The sequence below is a fragment of the Pyrenophora tritici-repentis genome, chromosome 1, assembly GCF_003171515.1.
Source record: "Pyrenophora tritici-repentis strain M4 chromosome 1, whole genome shotgun sequence".
Lineage (NCBI taxonomy): Eukaryota > Fungi > Ascomycota > Dothideomycetes > Pleosporales > Pleosporaceae > Pyrenophora > Pyrenophora tritici-repentis.
The window spans coordinates 4575048-4592098 of NC_089390.1; the positions used below are offsets into that span (position 1 = coordinate 4575048).

Sequence of the window (17051 nt, forward strand, 5' to 3'; positions counted from 1 at the left end):
AAGCCAATCATGGGGTCCAAGTCTCCGGAAGATCATCGTCAAGGACCCGATGGTACGTGCAGTCAAGAGTTCACTGTGCCATGACAGCTGTCCTAACGAGTCATACAGGGGGTTCAGCAGATGCCGCGGTCACTATCATCAACCCTCCAAAGTCAGCCGCTGCAAGTGGCCTGCTTCAGGGCATGCTCGAGGGGCAAGATGAAGACGGAGACGACGACGATGATGAGAAGACTGGAATTAACGTGAAGACTTACGATGGTGAGCATACTTTACATATCGCGACCTAGCAGCTAACACTGAGAAGGTGCAAAGAAAAAGAGAAAGCGCAACAAGAAGAAAAGCAAGAAGGTGGCAGTGATACAGCAAACGTTTCCCCCAAGGATTCCGTTGGCTACTTTGTTCGACAATCAGCCATATCCAGAAGGTCAGATCGTGGACCACGTCGTCAAGGATGACAATATCAAACGCACTACGACCGAAGAACTTCGCCATGTAGCCGCCCTGAACGACATGGACGATGACTTCCTCAAGGACTACCGTAAAGCCGCCGAGGTCCATCGCCAAGTTCGTCATCATGCACAGACGATCGCGAAGCCCGGTGTATCCATGACTCGGCTTGCGGAAGAGATTGATGAAGGTGTAAGAGCACTCACTGGGCATACGGGTCTCGAGACAGGCGATGCGCTCAAGGCAGGTCTCGCTTTTCCCACGGGACTTTGCCTGAACCACGTAGGCGCCCACTGGACGCCTAATGCTGGAGCAAAGGAAGTCATTCTAAAGCACGATGATGTCCTCAAAGTAGACTTCGGAGTTCATGTCAATGGCAGAATAGTTGATAGTGCTTTCACTGTAGCTGCAAATCCGGTTTACGATAACTTGCTTGCAGCCGTCAAGGCGGCTACTAATACCGGGCTTGGCGTAAGACAAATCTTGAATATATGGTCCGGCACTAACCTATCCTTCTAGGAAGCTGGCATTGATGCCCGTATCGACCACATTAGCGAGGCGATCCAGGAAGTCATGGAGAGCTATGAGGTCGAGCTAAACGGCAAAACCATCCCGGTCAAAGCAGTCCGCAACATCACCGGTCATAACATCCTGCGTTATCGCATTCATGGAGATAAGCAAGTTCCATTCGTCAAGACCAAGACCGATCAACGTATGGAAGAGGGTGACATCTTCGCCATTGAGACCTTTGGCAGCACGGGAAAAGCACACCTCCGAGACGACGTTGGTGTCTACGGCTATGGACGCAATGAAAACATGAGTCCAGCTGTTCTTCATCAATCGTCCGCCAAGTCGCTACTGAAGACGATTGACGCAAACTTTGGCACTCTGGTGTTTGCCCGGCGTCAACTTGAGCGTCTCCCTGGCGTGGAGAAATATCATCTCGGTATGAGAACGTTGGTTAATAGTGGTCTTGTCGAATCGTATGCACCGCTGGTGGATATTACCGGCTCGTACATTGCGCAGTTTGAGCATGTAAGTGTTGGATCTTGGGCGATGTATGGATAACGTGCTGATTCTCATTTCCAACAGACGGTGCTGCTCCGCCCGAACTGCAAGGAGATCATCTCAAGAGGCGATGACTACTAAGGGGATGAGACTGCCAGAATAAAGCGTACCCGACTTCAACAGTCGTGTAGCGAAGATTCCAAAGGTGCTTCAACATGCCTTTTCATACCCGACTATCACACATTCTTTTGAACAACTATTCTCGTGGAATCTGATGACTTGTTTATTAATGTAGGAATGAATGATTTACGCTAAGCTCAATGCGATAGACGAATACGACACTGAATGATGGAAACAACTCATGCACAAGCAACAAATGAAAGTCTAACCGAACACCAGCGCCCTGACTTCGATACTCTCCCTCCCCACAGCCCCCTCTGGAGTCCTGGGGTCAGTAAAAGCGGTATGCGGCACGCGTCCCCATTGTCCAAAGTTCTCATCGCTGTCGAAACACTTGAGCAAAAGTCTGTCCTCATTTTTCATGCCTGACCAATAGTACCACTTCTGCTCTGGGTTGTATGCCACAGCCGCCGTCTGTCCATTCCTATCAGGGTACCGGTGTTCGATCGGCACAAGATCACCATCGCGCACCGTCTGACTATCCGCGACTGCGAGCGAGTTACCCATTACGGGACCATTGAGCGGGCGCCAGACATTAACGATGCGGTAGCGGCCTCGAAGGAGTTTCTCGGCCTCTTCGGGAAGGTGGAATCTAACGCGTTGGGCTGCGGAGAAGGGCGTTTGGTCGATATGGACGCGCTGCACGGCATTGCGGTTACCCGTGGGTCGGCGAATAGTGTGATCGAATAGTAACACCCGTTGCGCGCCTTGGACATTCTTCAAGAGCAGATCTTCCACTTCTGGGTAATAAACCCGCTTTATCGCCTCGTCATCTTCGAAATCGGCCCTGTCCAAGCCGCTTTTGATATTCTGGAATGTATCAAAGGCGTTCTTGTCTAGAGTGAACTTTTGCTCTTGACCCCGAAGGTCTTCCAGTCTGACTTCTTGCCAGTCATCGCCCCAGTTTCGCTGTGGGACGCCCGGAAGTGGCTCTACGTAGTTGTGTGGCGGTGCGCCATCTTCTGGGGCTTTGTAGAAGGAAAGCGGTGCAGTGACGGGGCCGCGTGGGATGGGCAGGCCTTGGTAGTTTACATCGCGGTTGGCCGTTGCGTTTGGAGAAGATGTTGGAGCGGAGAGTTGGTGTGCGGGTGTCGGAAGCGATGCGGTGGTCATCATGGCTCAAGGTTAACAGATCGGATGGATGAAAATGATAATGCTAAGTTGAGGAAGCAGTGCTTGCAGTGTCAATAGTTGTAAAGATGAGTTGATTGAGTATGAGCCTGATGAAGCGCAACAACAATGATTTATATATGCCCATGCGATTAGAAATGCTTTACAGTTGTTAAACGTCAAGTCGCCTTGACACTGCCGATGCTTCCCCTCATTCGGCAACATGGTGGCGATGATGCCATACCTCTATTTCCGAGGCTGCGTTACTAATACCCATACTCCAATGAGCTTCTACAGGCTGACAAACGAAGCGAATTGCGTGATGAATTCCAAAGGCTCGTAATGTGAAAATGTTGCAGGAGTTTTCGCGAACGTGGTTTGTAAGAATTCGCGCGCTTTTCCAACATCATTGCTGAGAGATGATGCGGAGATAAGGAGACAGTCTGGAGATGCTTCGGAGATGGGCGTGCCAGCATACGTCATGAGCGACTATCCGAGGCTGAACAGGGGCGGCTCCAACATCACCGTTGGATGCATCTTAAGTCGAATATTCCGTTCAGCAGGACGAAGGCCGCCATTGTCGTCTTTGACTGCTTCCGAAAATACCTAATCTCTAGTTCCTGATCGAATGATTTGCGAACGCGATTCGATTGATCATCGACACGTTTGCCCCTGCTCGCCTTCACCGAACCTGCCGTCGACCTTTACAGCGCGCTGCCAAGTTAGCATTGCATCTTCAAGGACGCTTAGAAGACCCCTTTAACGCAGCCCGCAGTTGCGAAAGTTCACATAAAAACCATGAACACCCCGAAGCGAGTCGTTCTTCGTTTCCATGTCCAACACGAGCTCGAAGAAGCCGCTATAAACGAGCGATATTTTGCGCTCTATGACCATGCTGATTACAAGAACGACTTCTTCTCCCATCTAATGGCCCCCAATGAGCCCTATAAGATGCATATTGTCTTGGATCTCAACTGCAAAGCACACCCAGTTATGGCAATGAGTACATAGAGGGGAGAGACAAGCCTCGGCTAAGGCGGCCGTACTTCGGCTAGATTATTCTTGGTAGACAATACTTTTGAAAGGCACCTCCGTAGGTTGATCCGTATTTGACAGAAGGTGAAACTAAACTACGCTTCAGTGTATTCGAGAAGCTTAATAGCGCCGCATGCGATCTTGCTCGTGCACGTTGCACAAGGGTCAGGTGGGGGGCCGATCGATCGTAATTCTGAACGATGGGTGTAGTCCGTGCACGACGGGAAGGACCAGGCCCGACTACTTTCGTATCGAGTATCAAGGGGCTGAGGTAAGTACCTGACTGACTACCTAAAGCTACACAAAGCTGTTGTTTAAGGTGCAATCCTGCTGCTGAGCATGGATGATAGGCGCCCCTCACACTGTGTTGAAGGAAATAGCGACATCTCGCGCAGTTTGTGATATGTATCGTACATGGCAAGTATCCAGGCATAGTCAGATTGAGCAACACCGAAAGATCGCGGGATGCTCATTAAAAATGCGGGTACTGACGTATCTATAGCCGTTCTCCACCCAGCCGCACACTTTCAAGCCACATGTCTAGCTTGGCGGAGTACTTATGCACTGTCTCAACGTCATCATGTTCGCATATAAACTATGACATCGTTATTTCGACCTCAAGTAACATAAAGGGGGGCAACCAATACAATCACATTGCAACCATGCTCCGACTCTTCTCGCGAACGCTTCCAACAACGGCCAAATCAATCTTACCAGCACTCTTACGAACAAATCGATTCGTCTCTAGGACTTCATACCAAATCGTCAGAAGTATGGGCAACGGAAAGGCTAGCAACGAGGACCTGAAGGGCTCCAAGCTCTTCGATGTTTCCCACGTCACAGCTCTTGTCACCGGTGGAGGTACCGGTATTGGTCTGATGATCACACAAGCGCTGGTTGCAAACGGCGCAAAGGTGTACATTACATCAAGACGCGAGGAGGTCTTGAAGAAGACTGAAGAGCTCTACAACGGCGGCCCAGGCCAAATCATTCCCCTCGTAGCAGATGTTAGGTAAGTCAAGCCCATGTGCAACACCATGAGCCGAATGCTGATAACCATCAGCGAAAAGGACGACGTAAAGCGTCTCTACGACGACATGTGCCAAAAAGAGCCCAAGGGAATCCAAATCCTCGTCAACAATGCTGGTATCGCGCGCGACGACAACACCAAGTTTTCCACAAATGGCCAGCCCAACATGGAAAACCCACAAGCCATTTCCGACCACTTCCTCAAGTCGGAGCCTATGCAGTGGGCTGACACCATGAAGACCAACGTCGGAAGCATCTACTGGATGTCCATGACCTTCTTACCGCTTCTGGCTAAGGGCGGTAATGTGACTCCAGGATACAGCTCCCAGGTCATCAACGTGAGCAGCATCTCTGGCTACATGAAGGGTAGCAGCAACGGACAGTTTGCGTATGCTTCAAGCAAAGCGGCGGCGACGCACTTGAGTCGTATGTTGGCGACTACCTTTACCAGCACCAAGGTTCGCGTCAACACCATTGCTCCTGGTGTCTTCCCTAGTGAGGTGCGTACTGTTGCTTTATTTGATCTCCATCGTACCGCGTGAAGAGACGTCGAGCTGACTAAATCAGATGACTACTGGTGGTTCCGACGAAGACAACAAGAGCCGCATCGAGTCGGGCATGTCTAACCCTGCCGGTCGGCCTGGAGCCGACACCGACATGGCTGCAACAGTGCTTATGCTGGCTGGACCAGGTGGCGTCTTCTACAACGAGCAGGTCTTGTATCCAGATGGTGGAAGCACGCTTTCGCAGCCTGCAGCGCGGGCTTGAGCGTAGTACCCAGCGAGCAGCCTCACGGGTATCATTATCCATGATTAAGTAGCAAGAAAAATATAATAATACCGAAATACACAAGATTATTAATCCGATTTTCCAGTCGCATGCAAGTTTGTGTCGAAATCCTTACCATGAGACTTCAACATCACGTCCCCTGCCCCACTTGGCCGAACCCCTCCGAACACCCCCACCGCAAAATCTCTTCCACGCTACACGACCACCCTATCCAAACCTGATAACCCCGAACCAGCCCAAAAAAATCATCGCGCAACTGACATGCAATTATCAACAATGGATAACTAGTTTAATAATACGCAAACATCCATCAAATCAAACAAGACGGCCTAATGGCCCAATGGCAAGGCGCTTGACTACGATTACCGTCGAAATCAAGAGATTCCAGGTTGTAAGTTTCACCACTTGATGAATCGGTCCTTCGAATCAGTTTACTAACATTGTATAGCGACCCCTGGTTAGGTCAATAAGTTATTTTTTTGCTCTTTTTTTTGTGCTGGGGAGGGTGAGGGTAGGTGAGGTGGGATGGAAGGAAGGAAGGGGATGGATTGATATCTCCCGACTTTACCTTCTTGTCCTCTGCTCATCTTGTACTTTGAGCAAAAGGGGTTTTATCGTTGTTTGAACAGTATAGAGTGAAATTTTTCGTAAGTATAGGATTGCTATTATTGAGAGTGTTTGTAACTTGTGTAGCTTTAGAGCGATATGTCATTCCTTAGATGATAACACTCTTCTCGTGTTAAGAATAACTACGACCAGAGATGTGGTTGATTTGCTTTTCCCCACTTACGATCATGTTTCCGCTTTCTGCTCACATCGTCGTCTGACATATCTACGTAGTATTCAACTTGCCCTAATCAGGTGGTTCCACGATGTCCATGTACAACCGACCAATACCATGGTAGTGCAAGATACAACCCTCTTTGGAACTTTGGAACCATCTAATATGACCCGACTTGCACCGCCAAAGTCTCGCCTTGAATTAGATATGCCGTCGACTCGGCGCCTGCCACCCCCATCTAGGCTTTAGACACGAGACGTTACATGTATATACAGGACTTGTCATCTTATGCCCGATCCCGTGTTGAAATAAACGTCGCGATGAGCACACCAATGGATTCATGGGCGAGGCAGTAACAAGCTGGAATGGAACGATTACCTGGCGTTAGACGAACGTCAGATGAAACAAGACGAACAGTCATCTCGTAATACAACATCATATCTTCATGTCTATACCATATTCTAACCCATTTCTAACCAACATCTAATAAACCTCACCAAAGCCCTTTCTCTCCGCATCCTGCATCCTATCAATCTCCGTCTCACCAATCTTCTTCTCGGCATCAGCATCATCGCTCACATCCCTGTCTTCGCTCTTCTCAACAACCATGTTGCCTTTGAGCGCTTCTTGTAAAATGGGCTCTCCTTCCTTTTCTTTCGCAAAGGCAGCATCGTCGCTGGTTGCATCGCCGTCACCGAGGCGATCGGTCTTTGCGCCATTTCCCATGCCTGATTCTTCGATCCAACCCTGCTCGGCTTGTTTTCGCTGCAGCTTGCGGTCCTTTGAATGTTTGCGTTGGGTTGAGCTTGCGCGGAGGAACTTGCGGTGGTTGGTGTTGTGGTGGAGGTGTTGCATACCCGGGAAGTAGTCGGAATCGTCGGAGAAGCCCTCACCAGCAATGCTGTGGGGCGGTTGTAGATGACGCAACACGGCAGCCGTTCTTGGCTGGGCGTGGTTATTCGACCGGGTCACGGAGGTGGTTGCTTGGTCTTCCTCGCTACTTGTGGCGTCATTGGAGGCGTCATTCGGTGATGCTGGGGTCGGTGGCATTGCTGGAATGGGGTTGCCCTTGGTACTCTGCTTGCGCGACAGCTTCGCGGGCGAGGGTTCGTTGATGATGGGAGCGTGGTCAGCCTCTTGGGATGCAACGGGATGATCTTCCTGTTCGCTGCCTAGTGTTTCCATGTGAGCGACAGCGGGTGGAGGTAACTGCTGGTTGCTTCCAAGGTACTCCATTGTGTTCTTGCGCATCGGACGGCGGGGGTAGTTTATCTTGTCGTGGTTGCAACCATTCACACAGCCTCCCCAACGACGTATGGGAATGGTGGGCGAGGAAGTGGCTCCTGTTTGACCTCCAGCACTCAGTGGTGTTTGTCTGCTCGGCGTGGTCGTGGTAGCACTCTTAGTGTCTTCCTTTTCCTTTGCAGCGCGTTTCCTCAGTTCTGACCACGTCCGAAGCTCGTTCTGCAGGATGTATCGGCCGTTGTTCTCGCTCCGCTTCATGATGATGAATTCGCAGTGGTTGACGTTGCGGAGATCTTCAAAGTACTCGACAGACCAGTGGTACCTTTGAGGTATTAGTATGTCTGCGCTGGGATACAGACGACAAAAGACTCACCATTTCATGAGGAACACCCTCGACATCAGGCCATGAGTAACCAAGACGCACACACTCGGGAAGTTGTCGTCGCCAAAGGATCGCCACAAGCTCTCATTGAAGCCACTCACTCGATCGTAGGCATCTGCTGCACTCTCGCCGTCGGGTATGCGGTAAAAGAAGTGACCATAGTCTGCTCGCTCCTGCCACATGCGCTCCATCTCTGCCGAGCATGGCTGGAAGTTGCCAAAGTCCTGTTCTCGCAGTCGCGGCTCTTCAAACACGGTAATCTTATTGCGGGGAAAGGGAGACGGCGTGGGGTCGTCGGCGGTGAGTGTGCGCAAGATGCCCTCGGTCGTCTCGCGTGTGCGACGGTATGGCGAGGTGAAGAACTGGAGGGTATCGTCTGGCTTGAGTAAAGAGCGCAACTGTCGTCCTGCCTCTTCGGCCTGGGTCCAGCCATGTTGAGTGAGCTTTACCCGATGGTCTGGTATGAACTGGTGAATGTCGCGGTTCTTGTTGCCCTCTGACTGCGCATGGCGAATCAATATGATCATCTACATGGTCGTCAGTCATTGTCATGTGCGATAGGCCCAAAGTGGACCTACGCGGGGTTTCCCCATGTTGAGATGCGATGTCAGGATATGGTAGGAACGGGAGCTTTGTGTCTATATATTTTTTGCTGCAGTTGAGGAATATTGACAAATCCGAGGCAGAAGCGAAGGACATACGTATGGCAGCGAAACTGCCTTTTCACCGCGTTTCAAGTGTAGCTGCAAGCCCAACCATGGCTAGGGAGTGGTAGTTCTAGCCCTAGCATCAGGTCGGCTCTGCGGGCACTTGCTAGCGCGTCATCTCCGCCCCTGCGCCCGAATCTTCTTCTACCGGTACCTAAGTATGTACCTACTTTGTATATGCGACACTCACTTTTTCAGACTTACCCAACCACGTGATTCCAAGGTTCGCATTCTCGTGTGGAGTTAGACTAATTCTCCGACATCCATCCCATCACCTGACTGCTTGCTACTGCGCGACTCAACCCAACTCTGCGGCGCGCCTCAACCCACTTTCGCGACCGAGTCTGCACCGCACAACATCCGCACCACAATGTCGGAACCCATTCCCGAATCCATACCTACCTCTGCAGACCCACGCTCCAGGCGACCAACCAAGAAGCGAGCCCTCACCCCGCAGTCAGCGCAAGCCTCACAGGTTGAAGCCCTTTTCGCAAAACCCGACCGCGACATCCACATACCCAGCACTGGCGCACTCTCCAAGAACAGTTCTCTCCCTCCAGAGATTGTCGCAAATGTCCAAGGATCCAGCGCAGGTGCGGGAAGCGGCGAATTCCATGTCTACAAAGCAAGTCGGCGGCGCGAGTATGAGAGGCTGAGGCTCATGGACGAGGAGGTGCAAAAGGAAGAGGACGCCAAGCAGTTTGCAAAGCACAAGGAAGAGCTGGAGAAGAAGGACAAGGAGAAGACTGAGAAGAATCGGCTAAAGCGAGAGAAGGCGCGACTGAGGAAGGAAAGGGCCAAAAAGGGAGGGAAGCGTGAAGCGGGGAGTGAGACGGATGGGACGCCTGCGGCCGAGGAAGAGACGACGAAGAAGAAGCTTACGCCCAACTCAAATGCGCCAAAGACGGGCCAAGACGGAGACGCGCAGCACGACGCGAACGACCAAGGCGGACAGGTCCAGAACGTGGACGAGATTGGGCTGATCATCGAAGACGATGACTGAACCATGGCTGAACACATGTTGCCATTGGCCAAGGATATATTCAGTAATGCTAATACTACTAAGCTTCATCAAGAGCTGATGAGCATCTCCCCACAAACATCTGCCGCTTTCAAAACGTACCATCATGTCTAATACTCTGCTCACCGTCAGCAATAACGCTGCCCAACGAAACCTTGCGCTGCGTCCTGAATTCATCTCACCCGATACATTCACGTCATGAAGGACCGAGAATGAACCAAACTGACAAAACCTTCCTTTGCAATTTCACGCTGACTTTGCTATGTTACCTTGGGAGTCGCGCCTTCCTCCCGGTTATGCTTGGCAGATCTGGCAAAATTGCTTGGCAACGTCGTCACCGTCCACGCATCCGCACACATCCTCGATCCGCCATCTGTTGCCGCCTCATTCCGCGTCCAGAAACAGCCAACCACCTGAGTGTCATGAAATACTCGACAGCCTGGGTAAGCACTTAATCGGCGTGTTTCGTGACTACAGTCGTCTCTTTGTACACTAGTTAGTATGTCACTCGGCCGTGCGTCAAGAAATGGCCAACTCTGTCAAGATCAGCGAAGCAAAACCGTCTAGATCTTCGGGAGAATTACGCAGGTGCGCCTTGGCAAAGTACGCGGCTTGGTGTCTATTGACCACTCCGCTCAACCACAACCTTCACGATGCCGCATCTCACCGGCTCAGCTTGGACTTGCACACGCACACGTGCGCCTGCATACAGTCAAATAAGCTCAACACCGTCGGCCTTGTAACCATTCTTGACTGCTGCCCAGCTACTGTACAATCGCCACATGTCGGTAGTACGTACGCAGAAGAATGTTGCCGTCCTTGGCCCCGGTGGTCCGTCTGCACCCCGCGGCTTCCTGTTGAATGTCGAGATACTCTGGTTTCGGCCTTTGCTACCAACATGGCTTGTTGAACATACTGATATTCGCCCGCCTTGTTTCCAAGTGGAGACTACATTATGCTCTTACAACGCCTTCTACGTATCTTCTCGTTTCGCCACCTATGACGACGGTACTGAGTGTGGAATGTGCCGTTAGAACCAAGGTACCACCTTGGGCTCCCGTGTTTCATGTACAATACATGTTCCCCGCGCAAAAGTCCCTCTAAGCATCCTTGCCATATGTGCTTTAATAAGTCTAGTACCGGATTCCTGGGGCGCCGACTGAACACCGTGCTTGTATATGCTTCTTGGGCCCTACGTCGTCCTACTTTGGGTTTGCATTGATCATTGGGTATCGGCGTTATTTTGCGACGACATGTGCCGCTCACGCCATTTTACTTTGAAATTCATCGTCAGTGGCCGCAGGCCGCAAACTCTCCCCATCTACAATCATTGGGTATAGTTCGTTTCAGCCGAGCCCGTCACAGTGAACGTCAAAGTTCTTGGTACCTCTACCACGTCAGCGGCTAAGCCCGGGCAGATGAATTGTATACCATCTAGACCTTGTGAAACGACAGACGATTGCGTTGCGGCTTGTCACAGGTGAGATTGAGCTTCATCAGCACGGCCTTGATCTCGGTCATATTCCAGGAAGAGGTAACATACTGACGTCGATGGCTGCCGAGTCGCAACGTACTTGTAATATTCGAGGCTTGACTTCATGGGAGGAACAAGTATAAGACAAGGTCGTGTCCGGACTGTAAATCCACATCAGCATCGACAAGCTTCACTCACATCTTCTACGGAACAATCAACCTCTTTCACCAACTCCAATCCTCTTCCATCATGAGGTTCACTCTTATTGCCTTTATGGCTGCCACGTAAGCGCTTTATAGGAAGCCTATGAGAAAATGACTAACATCAGATAGTGCCATGGCAGGCCCCATGATTTCACGTCAGGCACCTGCTCCTCGTCCTGAACCTGTTCCTGCTCCTGTTCCTCGTCCTGAACCTGTTCCCCGTCCTGAACCTGTTCCTCGTCCTGAACCTGTTCCTCGTCCCGACCCCAACACTGATCCTCGTCCTGGTCCCGATCCTGGTCCTCGTCCTGGTAAGGGCGGCAAAGGCAAAGGAAAGACTGGAGGCCCACCACCACCTCCTCCAAACGGCGAAACTCCACCACCACCACCACCTCGTCCAGAGGGCGAACCTCGTCCAGTACCTCGTCCAGAGGGCGAACCTCGTCCAGTACCTCGGCCAGAGGGCGAACCTCGTCCAGTACCTCGGCCAGAGGGCGAACCTCGTCCAGTACCTCGGCCAGAGGGCGAACCTCGCCCAGTACCTCGGCCAGAGGGCGAACCTCGCCCAGTACCTCGGCCAGAGGGCGAACCTCGCCCAGTACCTCGTCCAGAGGGCGAACCTCGTCCACTACCACCTCGTCAAAGAAAGTGAACCAGGAAATTCACAAGGCGACAGCATTCAATGGTCACTTGGCGCAAAGAATGATCATTCCAACCAACCGTTTGTCGCTTTTCTGAGTCGGTTCATGCACAGTTAACTTGTCACACGAGCACCATGTACGCTATAAGATGAAGAAATTTGCAATCTAGATAGTCGCTGTTTAGGGGGCGGTGGAATTGTCTTTGATCTATTATATATAATGAGGCGTCGTGTCTTTTATACGGTTCATAGTCGGGAATACAAAGCAGACTTTGAAATACGATTTGTTCTGTGCCTTTACAACATGATTTTATTGTTTGGACTATGGTATCGTTGACCGGATTAAGATGAAGCCCAAAACCACGGCTTTTCTAAACAAAGGCCAAACGATGACAGGACATGACTTTGGTATAACTTACACAAAACACATCTATTTAAACCTCAACATGTTGCAAATGACCGTGTCCTTTATCTGTGAAACCGTACCCGGTGCAGAGTCCGCAACAATCAAGCGATAGGCAGATTGATTACCTGATTAGGTCTGTCACGGACCAGATAGTGATCTTTCGAGGCCTAATCCGGTAATCAATCTGCCTATCGCTTGATTGTTGCGGACTCTGACCCGGTGTGCTTCTTCGTAATCCTTTAATTTAACAGTGCCTCCAATGACGCACTTTAGAAATTTGAAAAACTCATGTCGTTATAATGAGTATGTTGAGAGACTGATTCATCGTTATCCCGCATGCGATGATCCGAAACGATCATAGTGTTAACAGTGCCCTACTATGGAAATTATTCTCCTAAGCTCTGCCGTATCCAGCGTCCTAAAAAAAACAGCTCTACTACGCTCTGCCATGTCCAGCGATGCATTGACAGCTCTCCTACGCTCTGTCATGCCGACCACATCGTATCCATACCCTATAATACACCCTCCATGTCAGTCTCGGGCTCCTCGAGCTCCTTCTTCTGGAAACGCGAATGCATCAGCCAAACCATGTCTGCCGGAGAAGTCATTCCAAATCGCCTCTAGCTCGGCCGTCAGCATATGATACTAGGCCTCACTGTCGATAAGGAGATTACATGTTGACGTTAGAACTGAGTAAGTAGGTACATGCGGTACTTTTGCATACAGTATGTTGGACTTTGAGCGCCGGGTAAAGCCGCGAGTGTTGCCAATGCGTCAGAGTGTTATTCAGTGATCGGTGTAGATACAGAGCCTCGGCGTGCTAGACATTGGACAATTCAAGTTTTTGCAAGTCATTGTGAGGCTGTGGTCGCTCTAGACCAATTATGGGTGGTTGGTGGGCGTAAAAGTAGGTACAGCGGGGAAATTTCTGTTGCCTGCTAATCTATGAGGCCGAAGACTGTGGTAAGCTTAGCGGTATCGACGAAGATATTGGAAACATGCAAGTCATCATTCCAAAGGAGCGCTGACGAGATGTTGCGATCTGCATGTACAGTAGTGAGAATTTTGTCAGGTCGACGTAGCAGTGCACTGCGCCGAGTTTCATGCTCTTAAATAGACTCAGTAGTATTTCCCCCAGCCTGCATGCTCACTTTGAGATCAGTTCGGGCTGGAAATAGACTCAGAAGTCATCGCTCTTGGCATGTGGGTTTCTGGGCCCCACAGGGTCCCCTTGTCTTTGTCAGTTGGGAAAACCACGTCCCCCAAAGCGGACTCACACGGTCCTCTACCAACAGCCGATCGCTGCTTCCCCACTGTCACACATCTGTCACTCATCTGTCACTCATCTGTCAGACATGTCATGTTCAGTTGACGGTCCGACGGCGAAACGTCGTGTGTAATATGACTGCTATTTGTGCCGATGTAGCTCGTGAGCGTCTGGTCAATGGGCGTGTTCTCCTGATCTTTCAAGAAATTCAGATTTCTATATTCAGTGAAAGATTTTGACGTCTAGGCTTCTTGGAAAGCAGCACTGGATTCGAAAATAGCTAACTACTCTTGTATGTTCATGCTCGGCCAGGGCCGTTCCAGCTCGATTCCCGGGACTTCCTCCAGTTCCGCAGCGACCGGATTCTCATCGGCCCTGGAGCCCCAGGTCAGAACTTCGGGAACAGGGATCTCAACGGCGTTTCGGGCCTGAAAACTGTCACGAATACGGAAGCATAAGGTTTACAGGTGAGTACAACATACATGGCCGTAAACTCGCTCGCTGTGGTCCGACTAGGTAGACGGGCATTTTGGTTGGGAAGGAACTCTGGCGACGACTCGGGAGCCATAATTGATGGTCGACATGATGCTCTTATTGCGAATGCGATCCTGATACTTTGAAAACCTGACGCATGCTTTCGCACCAACAGTATCCGTCGTGCAGTGAGCAAGCTCGTTGACATTGAAGCGCATATGGCACACCGACATTTGGCGCCCTTCTTCACAACCAGATCGACCCCAAGTATAATCAAACAAATCTTGGTCGTACTCAAGGTCTAGATGGGTCTTCAAAACGACCCATGCCTCTGTCATCGGATACATCTACCGGGAAGCATTGCGCGTGAATCATGTTGGACATGGGCGCGCTGGGTGATCAAAGAACGGGCGGCCACATTGCTTCCAGATCCGTACGTGGCTGAGCAAAGACATACCTCCCTTCTTTCTCACATCATCTTCAAGTCCCATACATGCGTATGTGGCCGAAAGCGACAGTGTGCTGACTTCTGGACGTACCCATTCCGGAAAGATCGACGTTCCCAAGCCCAATTTGCCGAGTAACTTAACTAACGTAACTGACCTAGCCGAGTTAGGCAAGTGCGCACGGAGGTTCTACCGCCTCCCCGGGTAACTTACTGCCTGGCTAATACGACACTTTCACAACACCCAGAGCTTACGAACCCTGCAACGGCCCCGTAACTACCGGTATTCCCAGGGGCAAAATCTTAGATGTGAGATTCGCTGCAGGTCTTGTCATCGTCCGAGATGATACCGCTATGCGACGTGACTTCCACAGCCAAGTTCAATCACGAGCTGGCCTGGCCATCTTACAGCGCCGGTAAGGGGTAATGACCGTCTCTCGTTTCTTCTTTGCGTAACCCCCAAGATCTTCGTAGCCTTGTCGTGCGGTGTGTGTTGATTCTAGTAGTGAAATAGTATCGAGTCTCTATCATACATATGCCTATGGTACGCAGACTACACACCTTCGCTTTGGGAACTTGGCACAAACGCCCACGCTATGACCCACGGGCCCGATCATCTTACATCTACCATCTCACTTCGCTCACGGACAGAAGGCTTACTCCAGACTATTGGTTCGGGTTTGCAGGACAACCGATAGGACACATCAACACTGGCATCTACGTACCAGGGTGTGCCAGCGACCAGGTATCTGGTGAGCATGACCACATGAGGACAGGGTATCTATGTTCCCGGACAGAACAGCCTTGCCATCAAGTCGCAGGCGGCCTCAGCGTGGTTCGTAAAATCGGACATCACCACCAAGCTTGAACTTTCGCGACAATGGCGAAACACATAAAATACCGAAAGGTTTTTGTTGATCAATAACCTGTCCAACACCACTTTGAGTTGTGTTGGAAGCCGCCATGACAAAGATCCAGTCACGACTCAAGTTGACAGAAAGTACAGCCCCATTATTATCCATCCCAGTAGATCCAAACAAACTAAAAATAGAGATAACAGTTCCTCATCCCGAATGGTACACGCCCACTTTCCAAGCTCCTTCAGCAAGTGTCGATGCCCATATGACTTGCCGCCTTGTATTGGCTAAGCGGTGCACAGTTTGGTGGGGACCATGTGCCTGAGCGACATTCATGGAGGTGTTGATGATACTAGTTCGGGCCGTTCTCGTCGTCTCGTCGACCTACAGAGCGCTGCGGAGAGGCGTCGCGAGTATCAACGCTGTCGCGGCGTTGAAGAGACTGAATGCAAGCACCCATCTGGAAAAGGGCGAGGAAAGTAACAGTTCCAAAAAGGATCTTCATCGTTGTGGTATACCCGAGAGGGTCAAGAGACAGCCGTTGAGAGGCTTCAAATAAGAGGGAGAAGAAAAAAAAGGTAACGACTGTTGTAGCTTTCGGACGAGGCCAGGAATGACAGGAGCTTTTAAGGGCTTACATAGAGAATCAACTGCCCCTTACAGACCGGAGGACTCAGGAAGCAAAGCGACAAGATCTTACTAGCTCTGAATTGGTGGAACAAGGTATCTTGTAATACTGAAATTTGGTTTCTACTAAGACGGCCGCCGCGGTCGAGAAGCCAAGGACGGCGCTTACCGGTACATTCATGGAAACGAGTATCTTGGCAACAACGATGTGGGGAAGGTGGAATCGCGTCTTGTATAGAGTGGGAAACAGTCAATAGTTATGTTTACGAATATGTGTACGTACTACAGGCGCGGCGTACTCGAGATCGAAGAGAACCCCTGGACTTATCACGAGGAGGTGACAGTAGCGGACCCCGACTGTAGTGAGATCTTGTTGGTACAGCAAGAGGCTACCACCTAAAAGGACGATGGTACGGGAGTTTGCGTCTTACGTAGCTCCTAGGCCTTTAGGAAAACACTGTGTGACCCGCTTCCTGCATCGAAATCACGTATATCTTCTCTCAAAATGGACTGCCAGTATGGACCGCAACCGCCACTAAGCCAACTCCAATTATACACATTGATACAGCTCACGGATTATCATCATGTTACTACCTAATCAGCACTACCTACAGTTGGTGTTGCGAGATTTAAATAGGCTTATTATATACTAAAGGCTTCTTTAGCGATCAATAGAAAGTACATATCATAGACTAGACTACATCTCTCCCATACCAGAACCGCGGCAAGTACCTAAAATCAGTAAAAAAAGACCCACCAACGTAGCCTCTTACCCTCCCATCCATCTATCCACATCCATCACCCTCCAAACCTATTCACCCACACCATCTCACCGACTCAGCCAACACGCACGGCAGAAGCATAAAAGAACAATAACACTACAACCTCATTCGACTCCAAAACCACTTTGTGTATCCGCAAGAG

General features: G+C 50.5%; 7 protein-coding genes across 7 annotated transcripts; 5 read left to right on the plus strand and 2 right to left on the minus strand.

The window, feature by feature from the left end:
* Window positions 1-510: 510 nt before the first annotated feature.
* PtrM4_018020 (Map, Methionine aminopeptidase) lies at window positions 511-1596 on the plus strand (the record flags this gene model as incomplete). The annotated part of the gene is made up of 3 exons (XM_001931674.2): window positions 511-918; window positions 967-1482; window positions 1540-1596. 3 exons carry the CDS (start codon window positions 511-513, stop codon window positions 1594-1596), a joined length of 981 nt encoding a protein of 326 aa, XP_001931709.2.
* A 243-nt stretch (window positions 1597-1839) lies between these two features.
* On the minus strand, window positions 1840-2751 carry PtrM4_018030 (uncharacterized protein; the record flags this gene model as incomplete). The annotated part of the gene is made up of 1 exon (XM_001931675.1): window positions 1840-2751. One exon carries the CDS (start codon window positions 2749-2751, stop codon window positions 1840-1842), a length of 912 nt encoding a protein of 303 aa, XP_001931710.1.
* A 1691-nt stretch (window positions 2752-4442) lies between these two features.
* On the plus strand, window positions 4443-5577 carry PtrM4_018040 (FabG, Dehydrogenase with different specificities (related to short-chain alcohol dehydrogenase); the record flags this gene model as incomplete). The annotated part of the gene is made up of 3 exons (XM_001931676.2): window positions 4443-4792; window positions 4844-5309; window positions 5377-5577. 3 exons carry the CDS (start codon window positions 4443-4445, stop codon window positions 5575-5577), a joined length of 1017 nt encoding a protein of 338 aa, XP_001931711.1.
* A 1285-nt stretch (window positions 5578-6862) lies between these two features.
* PtrM4_018050 (phosphoglycerate mutase family protein) lies at window positions 6863-8599 on the minus strand (the record flags this gene model as incomplete). The annotated part of the gene is made up of 3 exons (XM_001931678.2): window positions 6863-7946; window positions 7998-8533; window positions 8585-8599. The coding sequence occupies 3 exons, from the start codon at window positions 8597-8599 to the stop codon at window positions 6863-6865; spliced, it is 1635 nt and encodes a 544-aa protein (XP_001931713.1).
* A 484-nt stretch (window positions 8600-9083) lies between these two features.
* PtrM4_018060 (DUF1168 multi-domain protein) lies at window positions 9084-9716 on the plus strand (the record flags this gene model as incomplete). The annotated part of the gene is made up of 2 exons (XM_066103306.1): window positions 9084-9412; window positions 9509-9716. 2 exons carry the CDS (start codon window positions 9084-9086, stop codon window positions 9714-9716), a joined length of 537 nt encoding a protein of 178 aa, XP_065965508.1.
* A 1741-nt stretch (window positions 9717-11457) lies between these two features.
* On the plus strand, window positions 11458-12169 carry PtrM4_018070 (Trypan-PARP multi-domain protein; the record flags this gene model as incomplete). The annotated part of the gene is made up of 2 exons (XM_066103307.1): window positions 11458-11492; window positions 11815-12169. The coding sequence occupies 2 exons, from the start codon at window positions 11458-11460 to the stop codon at window positions 12167-12169; spliced, it is 390 nt and encodes a 129-aa protein (XP_065965509.1).
* Window positions 12170-15606: 3437 nt separating this feature from the next.
* Window positions 15607-15825, plus strand: PtrM4_018080 (uncharacterized protein; the record flags this gene model as incomplete). Its single annotated transcript, XM_066103308.1, has 1 exon — window positions 15607-15825. The coding sequence occupies one exon, from the start codon at window positions 15607-15609 to the stop codon at window positions 15823-15825; it is 219 nt and encodes a 72-aa protein (XP_065965510.1).
* Window positions 15826-17051: the final 1226 nt, after the last annotated feature.